The 12,314-nt window shown below is 46.5% G+C and overlaps 1 protein-coding gene across 1 annotated transcript in view; it reads left to right on the forward strand.

Annotated features, from left to right (window-relative positions):
* Positions 1 to 69: 69 nt before the first annotated feature.
* The window catches only part of LANCL1 (LanC like 1), an 18,862-nt gene continuing 6,617 nt past the window's right edge, over positions 70 to 12,314 (forward strand). Inside the window, exons 1-4 of the mRNA XM_009636640.2 lie at positions 70 to 125; positions 227 to 378; positions 7,858 to 8,065; positions 12,053 to 12,188. Of these exons, the coding sequence (XP_009634935.2) occupies positions 70 to 125; positions 227 to 378; positions 7,858 to 8,065; positions 12,053 to 12,188 (552 nt within the window). The remainder of the gene's footprint in view (positions 126 to 226; positions 379 to 7,857; positions 8,066 to 12,052; positions 12,189 to 12,314) is intronic.

Here is a 12,314-nt window from a genome sequence, read left to right on the forward strand (position 1 = left end):
CAGGCTGCCGTCTGCAGCCCAGGCTCTTCTCTGTGTACATGCAGAAGCGAGAGGCAGAGAGCCTGGAAGATGGGGGGACTGCAGGAGAGTGAAAGGGTCTTACAGCAAAGGCAGCTAAATGACAGGTTGGGAAATTAATTTTTTTTTTTTTTTCTTTCTGCCACAGGTTCCCTGTCTGATGTAGGTAAGTCAATTAGAGTAAATGTTCTCTATGTGGTCCTTAAAGGAGCATTCCTCCTCCTCCTCCTCCTCCTCCACAGCTGACCCCCGAATTCACACAGCGGCTGAATAACAAAATCAGGGAGCTGCTCCAGCAGATGGAGAGGGGCCTGAAGTCTGCCGACCCGCAGGACTGCACCACCTACACTGGCTGGGCAGGTAGGGTGGCTGCCTGGATGGGATGGAGCAGGAGCTCTCCATAAGCGGACTTCGAGGTCAGGCCAAGGCAGACTGTGGGTTTTTCTGGCTGCGTGAGTGATTGCAATAGATCTGTGTCAAGAAGGGTGCTGCTTCAGCTTGTTTTAATCCATTAAGGGGCTGGCATTCTCGGGACTCACTGGTTTTGAAGCAGGTTTCAAGCTGCAGAGGGACGACTGTAGCGTTGTAGGGCAGGATTGGGTCTTCTTTTGGTTCATAGCGTCAGACTTAAGCAACAGAGAAACCCAGCACCTGCTTGACAGCAAACATGGGAGCCTTCGAAGGGACTGGCTCCAAATCTGGCCATGGTGGGAATGGTGACAAATAAACCAGTGCTCCGGGAAGCAGGCAGATGAGTGTGGTGGGCCATTTACCTGCAAGGAGTCCTTGCATATGGCAGCGGTGAGCTTATGGCCTGAGATAATGTCCGTCTTTTCTGTTTGGGCTGAATTTTATCTTACAACATTGTCTGATTGGCAGGTTGCTCCATTCCTGTTCCCCAGGTAGTGCCCCTCCACTTAGCCAGGGCTAGTTCTGCTCCAGTACCTGCTGGAAGGAGCAGAAATGCAAATGTGAGTATAACGAAGGGTGGAAGCCTTCCTCACACTAACTCTTGTGTGCAAAGCTCCCAGGAGCTCGTCTTTCTCCTGTTCTGCATTTTCAACCTGTTTTTCCTTCCTTGGGAGCATGCCCTGCCTCCCCTTCCCTGTTCTTACCCACTGGAGCCAGGGAGGACACACCTTTCTCCGCCGCCTCATCCTTGGCTGCTGCTGTGTGCTTTGTCAGCTTTCCTGCCTTCTGCACTCTGCCAGGCTCTAGGGAGGGACCCTGGGGTAGTTGCAATTAATCTCATGCTTGCTGCAAGATTTTTTGATGCTGCTTTTTTTTTTCCCCCAATAAACTGCAATTCTAAATGGCAACTTTCTGCATTATAATCTGGGTGTGGCTGGCTTGCGCTTGGGTGCTGCGGAACACGATGCCAACAGTTTGCTTTGGAGAATGGTGGTCACTGTGTTGGTGCTTAATTAATTAAGCAATGCCAGAAATGCCTGCTTAAAAATTTTAGTAAGGTAGATGGGCACTGAGAGTGCTCTAGAGCAGTTCACAAGAAATGCTAGGATGCCAGTATTAAATTCCAGCGTGGGAGAACATTGATTTCATCAGTTGCTGCCTGGCAGCACCCTGCTGCTGCTGCCTGTGAACATACGCGTTTTTGTTCAGTGCTGGCTGATGTCACCTTGGGAGATAGGTTCAGTCTTCCCATCTGCATGACCCTGCTCTGAGGTCCCCTCAGGTGGAAAGCACTCCATACGTAAAGATGGTCTTCAGTCATGAGGGTGCTGCTTGGCATCATGGTAGAGTCTACCTCTGGCCGGAATAATTCGGGAGATAAAGCAGGAGGACAATTAGCTGATGTTAGGAGTACTCTGAAAATCTGCAGGGAGAAGGTAAACACCTCTCCCCAGAGGCCATGTTTCCTTCCTTCGGGTGGCCTTAAGGAGCTTCATGTTGAAAAGTGACTGCAGTTTTGAAACAGTGATTGAGAGATTTTGATAGGATTTCAGCTCATTTTTATTTGGAAGAGTTTCTCAAGAGGGATTCTTGTCTTTTCCTCCCAGGGATCATTCTTCACTGGGCACACAGCCTTCTCGCCTTGGCTAATAGGATTAGAAAAAAAAAACATGGACAAATTTCCTGCAGGTTACAGCCAGTGAAAGGAAGTTTGCAGATATTACACTGTATCTTTGTCACCCTCCCTTCTTTTCTAATCCTAGCTACATTAATTTATTCAGTGCTGGTTTCCAGAGACAAAATTAATTGGGCCAAGACAGCAGTTTTTTCCTGTAATTGCTTATGTAGAAAAGGCTTGTTGAGTATCTTCTCATGTAAATCATTGCCCAGCAGTCTGAAATCAACCCACACTCTTGTGGCCGCTAATAAGAGAGATTTGAAATGTGGCTCTCTTAGTGCAAACTCTGCGTGAAATGTAACATACTTGAGTGTACTACATCACACCCACTAATACACAGCATATGCTGGCATTTTACTTTGGTGCCTGTTTCTTTCCCAGCACACTTGACAGAGCCCTGTCCCCCCGGCCTTGCATTTGTGCCGCGGAAGCCACGGCTTCTTGGCATGTGAAGTTGGAGCAGAGGGAAGGAAGGACATTTTCAGCTCAGAGGCAGTGAAAATAGGCTTTGGATCAAGATCATCCAGCATACGGCTGCATGCCCTCAAAACACATTTGAATCTGCTTGTTACAGTTTCATTCAGTTCCCCATAGAAATTAGGGCCTGGTAGGCAACACCTGGTATGTGCCTGGGTATAGACCAGGCTCAGATATTGTGTTCTGGTTTGTCTTTTAATCAGGTTAGCTAGACTGCTGTAAGAGCTTTTGTGGTCTTAATCTGTTTCACTGGTATCAAAGCGTTGACTGAGGGAAGGTAAACTGCCATAAGCTAAATCTGAATCAGAAGCAGTTCAAATCCTGGCAGAAGTACAACTGCCTCATCCATTTTCAAAGATTAGCATGAAGATGCCTAAGAGTATGTACACGCATGTTGGTATTTCTCATGGTGCAAGAGGCCTTGCTCCAAAGACCACCTTGACTGGGAGCACAGACGATAGAAAGGGAGTGGAAGGAGGCTGACTTCACTCCTGTCACCTCTTAGCTGACTGCAGGAGCTAGGAAGCTTCCAGTCCAGTGCCTGCTGGACTGTTATGTTCTTCCAAGATGATGAGGTGATCTGCCACCTGAAATGGTATATAAGGGAGAGATTCCCCCTCCTCCACATTACGGCAGTACCTTTGGAATTTGTTTCCCACACACGCATTCCCTTCTCTAGCAATGTCATAGTCGTGGCTTTCAGAGCTTGAGGGCCTCTGAAACAGACGGGTGAGTCCAGCTGGCCTGCCCCATCCACAGCTTTTGGCTGGCTCGTTGGCAAGCAGCAACAAGGAGCAGGGCTGAGTTGCCTTTTGAAAGGACTCTTCAAAAGACATGGCAGATGAAGGAAAAGCCATGTAAGAATGGATAGAAATTCTGACTGTACCAGTTCAGGAAAGCTTCTGGAAAAACACCTTTCATTTGCTTTGGTGCAATACCTTAGCTTTAACCTCAGAACCCAGAGAATTTGCATCTCCTTAAGAGAGTTCTGTTCAGAAAAACAGAAATCCTCAGATAATCCCCACAGAATAAGAGGCAGTGAGGCTGCATTTGATGAGAGAGAATAGAGTGCCTTGTGTCACTCACATACACCACGCTCCTGCCAAGCACTTGGTGGTTAGTTTTTGTGAAATTGCCATTCTTGGAGATAGTCAGTATCTGACTGAACAAGGCTCAGAGCAATGGGATGTAAGTTTGAAGTTGGCCTTACTTTCAGGGGGTTGGGTCAGATCACCTCCATGATCCCTTCATACCTAACCTGTTGTAGGATTCTGTGATGGGGTAATAGATAGTTTTGGTTTGGGCTGGGATGGTTTTTGGGTTTGGGGTTTGGGGGAAAGTTTTACAAACAAAGCTTTGTTATCCAGGTTTTAAGGCTGGAGAAGCTGAGGCATCCTGAGAAATGCCGTGTTCCACAACGCACTAGGAAGGCAAGCTGCAAGCTGTAGTAAAATGCCCTTGTGACTCTTCAGACAGTTCTGAACATGGGATGATACAGCCCTCCAGAGATGTCTCACTGTCCCATTCAGCATGGCTTTGGCGTGCATTTATGAGCACAAGATAACATCCCCTGTGTCTGCACCAGAAAAGATGCTTATTATCCTTTGAGCTGGGCAGTAAAGCTGTGCCACCTGCTCTGTAACTTTTACCCCATGACTGACTCATTAAAATGACATCAGGTTTCTCACTAGAAACCATCAGGGTTCATCACTATGTGCAGAGATAGGTTTCCACTTCTTCCCTCTGTCTTTGACATTATGCTTTGAGGGTGCTGGCTGACTTACTTCCCTGGGTCAATGCAAGATCTCCGACCTCTATTACTGTAGATGGCAAGTTGGGAACAGGTCCATATTAGGTCAAGAAATCTCCTCTTGTGGCAACCTGGTGCCCTTTGTGGAAGGAGCACATTGCAGCTCAGCTCCTGGTGGACAAGGAGGCATGTTCAGAACAGTCTCATGGGCATCTCTGCTGGTGTTGTCAGCAAGTGGACTGCAGTGGAGCTGACACTGAGCTCTGCTGCTGCTCACTTTTATCCACTCTGTTCAGTGTGAAGGTGAAGCTTTGTCTCACTACTGCTGTTCTCCCACCAGCAGAACTGTTTGCAAAGGTAGCGCAATCCAACATAAAGAACAAGTCTAAACTTGCAGGGAAGTTGAGGCACAGCTTTACTTCTCTTTGATCAACAGAACGGTCATATGGATGAGATATTCTTTCAGCCTGCTGCAGTGCTTTAGCTCTCCATCAAGAACTTTTCTGGTACCTCCAGCAATGTCTGCTGCTCTGTTGAAAGCAATGGTTGCTAAAGTCAGGGCCATCAGCACTAGCCAACTGGTGCAAAAAATTCCATTTCTACTATGTATATTTATGCCTCTGCCCCACTCAAAAGAAATCTCTAATGCAAATCACCCCTCTGCATCTACAATACTGCTCATACAGGATGGCAAGAGGAGAGAGATGTTTACTGTCCTGCTGCAGACGTTAAATAAACAGGCTTTGTGAGAGGCATGCAGAATTGATTTTTGCCTCCCGATTCCCTGCAGTGAGCAAGCATCTCGGGCATTAATGTTCCAGTATATTGGCTTTTTGCACACTGGAGATGGCGGTGTCAGTCATCAGAGCCCTGCTAGAGGGTACGTTGTCAGTAGCACATGTGTTCACTGCAGTCCCGCACCATCAAGTGATGTCTGATGTGTTCTGCATCACAGGTGGCTACACAGCAGATCTTACACTGCAAGGAGCAAAAAACTTCGAAGTCTGGAGAAACTACAGAGAATGTCCAATATTAACCAATAAACAGAACCAAGCCCATACATCTTTGGCAGTAACAGGCCACAGGCAGCCACTGCATGGCAGCTGTATTGCTGGAAACAATCAGGAGTCACAGAGGTCACAAAAATAGGTCACATTTCCAACTGGGACACTGAACACAGACCTCCAGGGCACACAGAAATGGAGCAGATCCACTGCTTACCTAGCCCCATTTGACTGATGATGCCATGTTTGCATAGCACTTAAAGCATGCCAAACAAACACCCAGTCAGTCAGCAAACCCCACCTGGTCAGTTGGGGCAAGGAAGGTGTTACTGGCAAGGGAGCAAGGCAGAGCTGTGGAATAGCTTCGGCAGAGCAACACTGCGTAGCTGGGCCAAGTTCATCAGGTGGAAACTCCCATGTCTCCAAACTGCCCTGCCTCCAAAATATGCTGCCTACATCTTGGCACACAGGATATTCCCCACCCAAGTGACTGTATTTTCTATCCCTCTACATACATCTGTGAACACTGCGTCTTTATGCATGAGCCTGCCCTCCTCTGCTGGCCTTCCCTGGTTTTGGGCTCGCAGTTAGCAGCAGAGCAAGCAGAGGGCTGAATGCAGCACTGTGTTGTGCCCTTTGTATCAGCTTGGGAGTATGAATTTCTTGAGGAATGAGTTGAGAAAATTTGCTTTAGATTCAGTTTGTAAGGCCTTTGGGTTTTAAAGAAAAAATTAATTACTTGGGGAAGCAACTCATCCCTTCCATCCTTCAGTATAGGTCAGTGGTTTTTTGGAGTCTTTTCCAAAGATGCTTGGGCCTGGGAGGAAAGGGGGCAAGAAATGTTTTAAAAGAGGATAGGCAAAGAAGTCAGAGGAAAACAATGCCAAGACATTTACCTTCCAAGAATTCAATCCTAGCAATGGTCTTAGCTTGGTAGTTATGTGCATAATTAGGGTAGTATGATGGCAGTGGGAATAGAAGCTACTTACAAAGCAAAAAGTTGTATATTAAAGCAGATAAGTCAAGAGTGCAAGTTGTGCTCAGACAGCTATCAGGCCTATTAAAGACCAGAAGCTGTGTGAGGTGCTAAATAAATCAAGGAGAGTCACTTGACATTTGCTAGCTGGAAGAGGAGGGTTTTCCTTTAAAGAAGGGCTTCATATCCACATCCTTATAGGCTTGAGTGATGACACTGTACATCTGAGCTCTCTCTGGAAATACTAACATCAAACTGCTTAGACATGGAATTGAATTGTCTGTAGCACAAAGCTTTGGAGATTACACATGCAAAATGAGAAAGTGATCTAAATTTAAAATTGTCCTCAGTACCACAGAAAGTAATTTTGCAGCATGCTTGCCCCCCCTCACCACATCAAAATCTGCAGAGATTGGCTCTAATAATTTAGGCTTAAACACAGGACCTGAGTCTTTTTAGAAATGGTTACTGGTAAGGGGAGAAACAAGCTTTTTTCAAAGCGATCTAGGCCAGTAGCTTTCTTCAGTGCATGTTTAGGGTACCTTCAAGATCAGAAGGATGGTTCAAATGTGGCAGACCTCTCAGACACAGACTTACTGAGGACTCCTCAGTTACCTACTAAAAGCTTCAAGAGCTGGATGAAGGCAGCGTAGACAGGGGTGAAGGACAGCAACTGATGTGACTTCTCAGTAGCAGAGTTGTTTCTGTAGCTGGCTAGCCCCTTGAAAACCTCCAGGCAGGACCATGCAGTCTTTTCCAGTGTTCCAGGTAGCTGTTTATGTTTCAGACAAAGGCTGACCTCATGAATGATGTGCTGCAGAGGGGAGTCAGGCAGCCCCTTTCTTTTCTAGGATGCACCAGTCCTTGGTGTAGGGCTTAGGACCTGCTCAGCAGCCAGAGATGATGTCCAGGGAGCTGTAACGACTTTGCTGGTGCTTCCCAGTGGGAGGGAAGATTAAAAAAAAAAAAAAAAGAACCAAGTAGAATGTCTTAAGGGTGCTGCTTCTCAGTGCTGAAGACGTGTCACCTTTTTTAAAATCCAGTCCAAGCTAAGTGACCCAGCCCTTTTCCTCCTGGCATGGGAAAAAATAATTGAGATTCAGCACTGCTCTGCTACAAGTACCATCTTGCCCAATGATGATTTTTTTTCCTCCTCCACTGTTTAGCAACAGTCCCAGGTACAGTTGATAGATTTAGGTGGTTTGTCTAGGTCTCATCTTTAGCTCCTCGCTAGTAAAATTGTCTGTAACCTGTGTATCAGAAGCTCTGCTCAGGACCTCCTGAGTCAGACACTGCTGTTTGTCTTGACCTGCAGTCCACTCATGAGCAGCATCAGGTACAAGGAGATTACAAAGCAGGAAAAGAAGCTGTGGATGCTGCGGCTATGGGTTATGCCCCTGGATGTACCAGAGAAGCCTGTCTAGAAGGCTTATGCCCTAGATGATGCTGAGGGCCAAGCTTTTAGGTTTGTTAAAACAGCCAGGGCGCATAGCAGGAAGGGTAAACTTTTCTGATGGGCACAACCTTCATATTCCTTTTGCAGGCATTGCGTTGCTGTATTTGCACCTGCATGATGTGTATGGAGACCCAGCCTACCTTCAGGTGGCCCATGAGTATGTGAAGAAGAGCCTGAGCTGTCTGACAAGACGATCCATCACTTTCTTGTGTGGAGATGCCGGCCCCCTGGCAGTGGCTGCTGTAGTCTACCACAAACTGCAGAACCAGAAGCAAGCAGAAGACTGCATCACTCGGTAAAATGCTTGGTTACGTCTTTGACCTAATGTTCTTCTTGCTCATAGAGCTGGTCTGGGCTTGTATGGGGCACTTTCTGCCAAGCCTGAATACATCTTGTTGCAGTCTTAATTTGGAAACTTAGCAAGGCAGCGCAAAGTTGTTTTGCTGTGGGGAAAGAGCTAGTTTAAGGACAAACACCCTTGCCTAGCAGCCTACAGGCTGGGGAACAAGGATATTCTTCAGCTGGTATTGCCAACTTAAAAATAATTCTGATAAACACAGGAAGAAAAAAATGTCAAAATTTAAAAAAAAAAACCACAGAAGGTCAGGTTTGGTATTTTTTCAGAACCCTTAAATTTAGCTTTACAGCCATTTTGATGAAAAGGAGAAATGTGACAGGATTATTAGATTAGTTTTGTCACTCACTTCCACTTGCTATTTCTTAGTTGACTTTGACTGAAACCTAAGATTGACAGCATCCCTTTCAACTGCTGAATGCAGCTGGTTATGATTCATTTATTTCTATTTCCTGCCTTTCCTCAACCATTTTCAAATGTATTTCTGTTGGGTACTTAAGACAAGAAAAGGACAAACAAGCAGTCCTACAGTCAGATCAGCATATGGCAGAGGAAGGAAAAATGTTAAGGAGATGCAGTGGCAAGCTTTTCTTGCTTAAGGGAGATCAGTTTGGAGAAAGTGAGAAGCAGCCCTGTAAAGAGTTTCCATTTACATGTGGTCAGCACAAAACCAAGACAAAGCTCCTGACACTTCAGAACAATGCTGAGTGCCCTTCCCTTAAACAGCCATGAGCAAGTGATGCGTAATATAAATTAAAAAAGCCATGGGTGGCTGTATGGTTTGGACACCAAGTTCCCACTCCCTTAACTAAGAATAGTTTCTGTTTTCTGTGGATATGTCAGTCAGAGGACAGAGCTCTCTTCTTTATTCTTGAAATAATCTGTGGTTTAGGTTTTGCTTAACACTGTGTCAAAGTGGTGAATCTCATTATGGTTAATACATTTGCTAACAAAAAGGGAACTAATCTGTCAAATAGTACTGGCCAGTTGTGGTCAATGCATAAGTCCCAAGTTGCGAAAATGCCTAATTCATGTTTTCTTGCTGTAGCTTTCCCGTCCCCATATCCCTCCTGTTCTGCCTACAGTTTTGTAGCAGAATGGAAACTCATGATTAATTCTGCACTGCCATCTAATGGCATAATAAAGGCAGAGCCTTGGAAATTGGTTTCTTCATACATACAGGAGGAGGAGAAAATAAAAATGTGCCTTTCTTGAAGGAACAGTTACACTGTCCTTACTCTGCCACCAATTCCCAGAGCAGTTAGCCTGACCATGCTACCTTTAAAAAGAAAGTATTTCTTTGAGAAATAGCTCCCTTAATCAAAACTCTTAAGCGGGTTTTGAGTATGCTGTTTAGTTACAGAACAGTTGCTAAGTTATGCAGTGCAAGTGCATAGAAAATGCACTTCTATTACAGCTGTGGTGAAGGAGGACCTCTCTCTGTTTTGTTCTCTGTCTTTTAAAGCACCTCATTTTTACAGAGCCCGAGGAGAGAATCCATCAGCCAAGTTTTACTTGCAGTGGAAGAGACAGAAGCTTGCTTTTTCTTCGCTCCTTGCTTTTGCCTAAATGAGTTCATGACCAACTAATGTGCTTTTATGCTCTGGAGAGACTAACATTTCAGGGCAGCCCATTTTCCAAGAGCCTGTGAAAATCTGAGGAGTGTTCCAGGAGTCCTCTTTTCCTTGCCATCTCCCACCAATTCAGAAGGTCAAAGGTTTGCTTTTAGAGCCAGTGGCATTCAAAAACCCCATCTTGCTCTACAACTGCCATGCTATGGGGGACAGAGGGAAACTCTGTCCAGAAACTACTGATTTTTGGCAGTTGAGATAATAAGCTGGTATGTGAGCAGGAGTGGCTCTTCCTTTCAGGGACCTCGATTTACCCCCTCGCACCTGATACATGTATTCTGCCTGCAATCAGTCCAGCAGCATCCCAGGCATCTCTTGCTGCACGCATGCCATGCAGCCCTGCCCCACATTTCAAAACCAACAGAAACCGCTGGCAGGCTTCCTCCCCTGATTATCCTGGCTGGGAAAGCAGCTAGAGGTAGCAGCAGTAATGCATAAGGCGCAAGAACAGTAGCTCCAGCTGCTCCAAATTTCCCCACGAAAAGCAGATTTCACATCCAGACCTCAGAAAATTCCTACTGTGAGTATTACTGTTTATCCACCCATCCATTCCTTCTGTTGCACCTGACATTTCCCTGACATCTCAGGGCTGAACAACATCACCAGCCAGCATCTCTTCTGGCCAGCCTGCTGCTGGGCAGAGTCCATCTGTCGAAACACTGCTTTCCTCCGTGGAAACCCTCCTCTTCATCTGCCTTCCTTGGACTTGGGGACAGGGGCCATGACGAGGCAGCAGGGCTTTCCTTTCAGCCCACACAGCTGGGAGAGGAACCCCTGCTTACTCCTAGTCTTGGATGTAAAGTCTGTCTCTTGGGTTTAATCTGCAAGAAATCTTCCCCACAGAGTGATGCACATCTCAAGCGGTACATGAGGAGATGGGGCCGGTCCACCTTGAGACACTGTTCTCTCCTTTCTCCTTCAATATCCCTGCTCACGTTGAGTCCAGTGCCAAAGGGAAGTTTCCTGCCATGGGGAGTCACAGCCCAACATCCTCTCTGTGCTCTGAGGGTACTCTGGACATTTGGTTGCTTCTTTCCTTTGCAACATGATGTTCTGCCCAGGAGCAAAGGCTGCCAAGGCACCTTTTCTGCTCCTCACGCTGCTGTGACAGGGAAGCCCTGCACACACACAGCTCTCCTGGCTGGTTTCTTGGCCCCAGCCCTGTGGCAGCAGGAAGCAGCTGAGGGAACAGCCGTGAAGCCACTTATGCTGGTATTTTAAAAGTGATGGCATTTTTCAGATTGCTGTCTCAGGGGTGAACAGAAAAAGAAAGCCAAAACCAGTCACATCCCTGCCTGCTGCTCTGACAGGGAAGGACATCCAGCCTTGTTGGAAGTGTGATGAGAGGCAAAACAAAGGAAAAATTGCATTGAGAGTGAACAAAGCACCAGTGTGAAGAGCTGTCAGTCTCTGTTAGCACTACAGGAATATCACCAACTTTGCAACATGATAATAGAAAAATGTCAAAGAAAATACCTGACTCCAGCAGACATCTCGCTCTGTACTTGTGGGCTGAAGCCTGGTGCCAGCCAGGTGGTCCTCAGCTTGGGGTTGCACCACAGACAGCCCACAGCACTCGCACTCTGCTGAGCTGTTCTCACTACTGCTCAGCTCTCCCTAGGGAAGATTACTTACGTGTACTGCAGAGGCTTGATGTTAAACAACTTTTCCAGCTGCTTCTCCCTACCTCTTATCTAGATTTTTAGCTCATGGAGGTACCTCTTTCTCCACTGATAGTGTAGCCCTGGCCACTTGCAGGCAGGGAGAGAAAGGGGCTTTTCTGTCAGGACTTCCAAGCATAAGGGGTGAGATTTTTCCACATACCATCAGCACTAGTTTGACTTTCTAGCATTCCTTGAGCAGCCAAATTAAACAGATACCAGTTTAGTTTGAAAAAAAGTAATTTTTGGCAGAGGGTCTGCCTTGCCAACACCATCACAGGGAGGTAATGGTGGGGAGGCTTTCCTTGCTGAATTGGGGCAGCCTTTCCTGAGCAGTCAGCAATTTTATGCTGACCATTTCCTGTAGCCCAGGTTTCCCCACAAGCAGCTTTCCTAGAGCTGGTGCTGTAAAAACATAGTACAACTGCATTGTAAAGAGCTGAGCAGACTAAAGCAAGAAAGAGGGATTCTGCATGTTGCATGTCTGGAAGGCTGAGACCCAGAGACTGGCCTGACATCTCCCAGGGCACAGGCAGCATGAAGGAACAAACCATGGTTTTGACCTCCAGTTTCACTGCTTGGTTACATGGCTTAGAGTGTCCTCTACTCTCCCCCATGTGAATTTTTCTTTGTAGTTTGCTTCATCTACACAAGGTCGACCCACGAGTGCCAGATGAACTGCTGTACGGGCGCATGGGCTATCTCTATGCACTGATATTTGTGAACAAGCACTTCGGAGAAGAAAAGATCCCTCAAAGCCACATTCAGCAGGTACTGTGGCTTCTGCTGATTTGTCAGCTATCCCTTCCCACACAGCTCATCTTTGGGCAGGTAAAAATCAACACTGGAAGTAGAGAACTTTGGCAACACAGGAGAAACCGCATCACGGTATTCCTG

The sequence above is a fragment of the Egretta garzetta genome, unplaced genomic scaffold, assembly GCF_000687185.1.
Source record: "Egretta garzetta isolate BGI_Z169 unplaced genomic scaffold, ASM68718v1 scaffold230, whole genome shotgun sequence".
In the NCBI taxonomy this organism is placed as follows: Eukaryota; Metazoa; Chordata; class Aves; order Pelecaniformes; family Ardeidae; genus Egretta; species Egretta garzetta.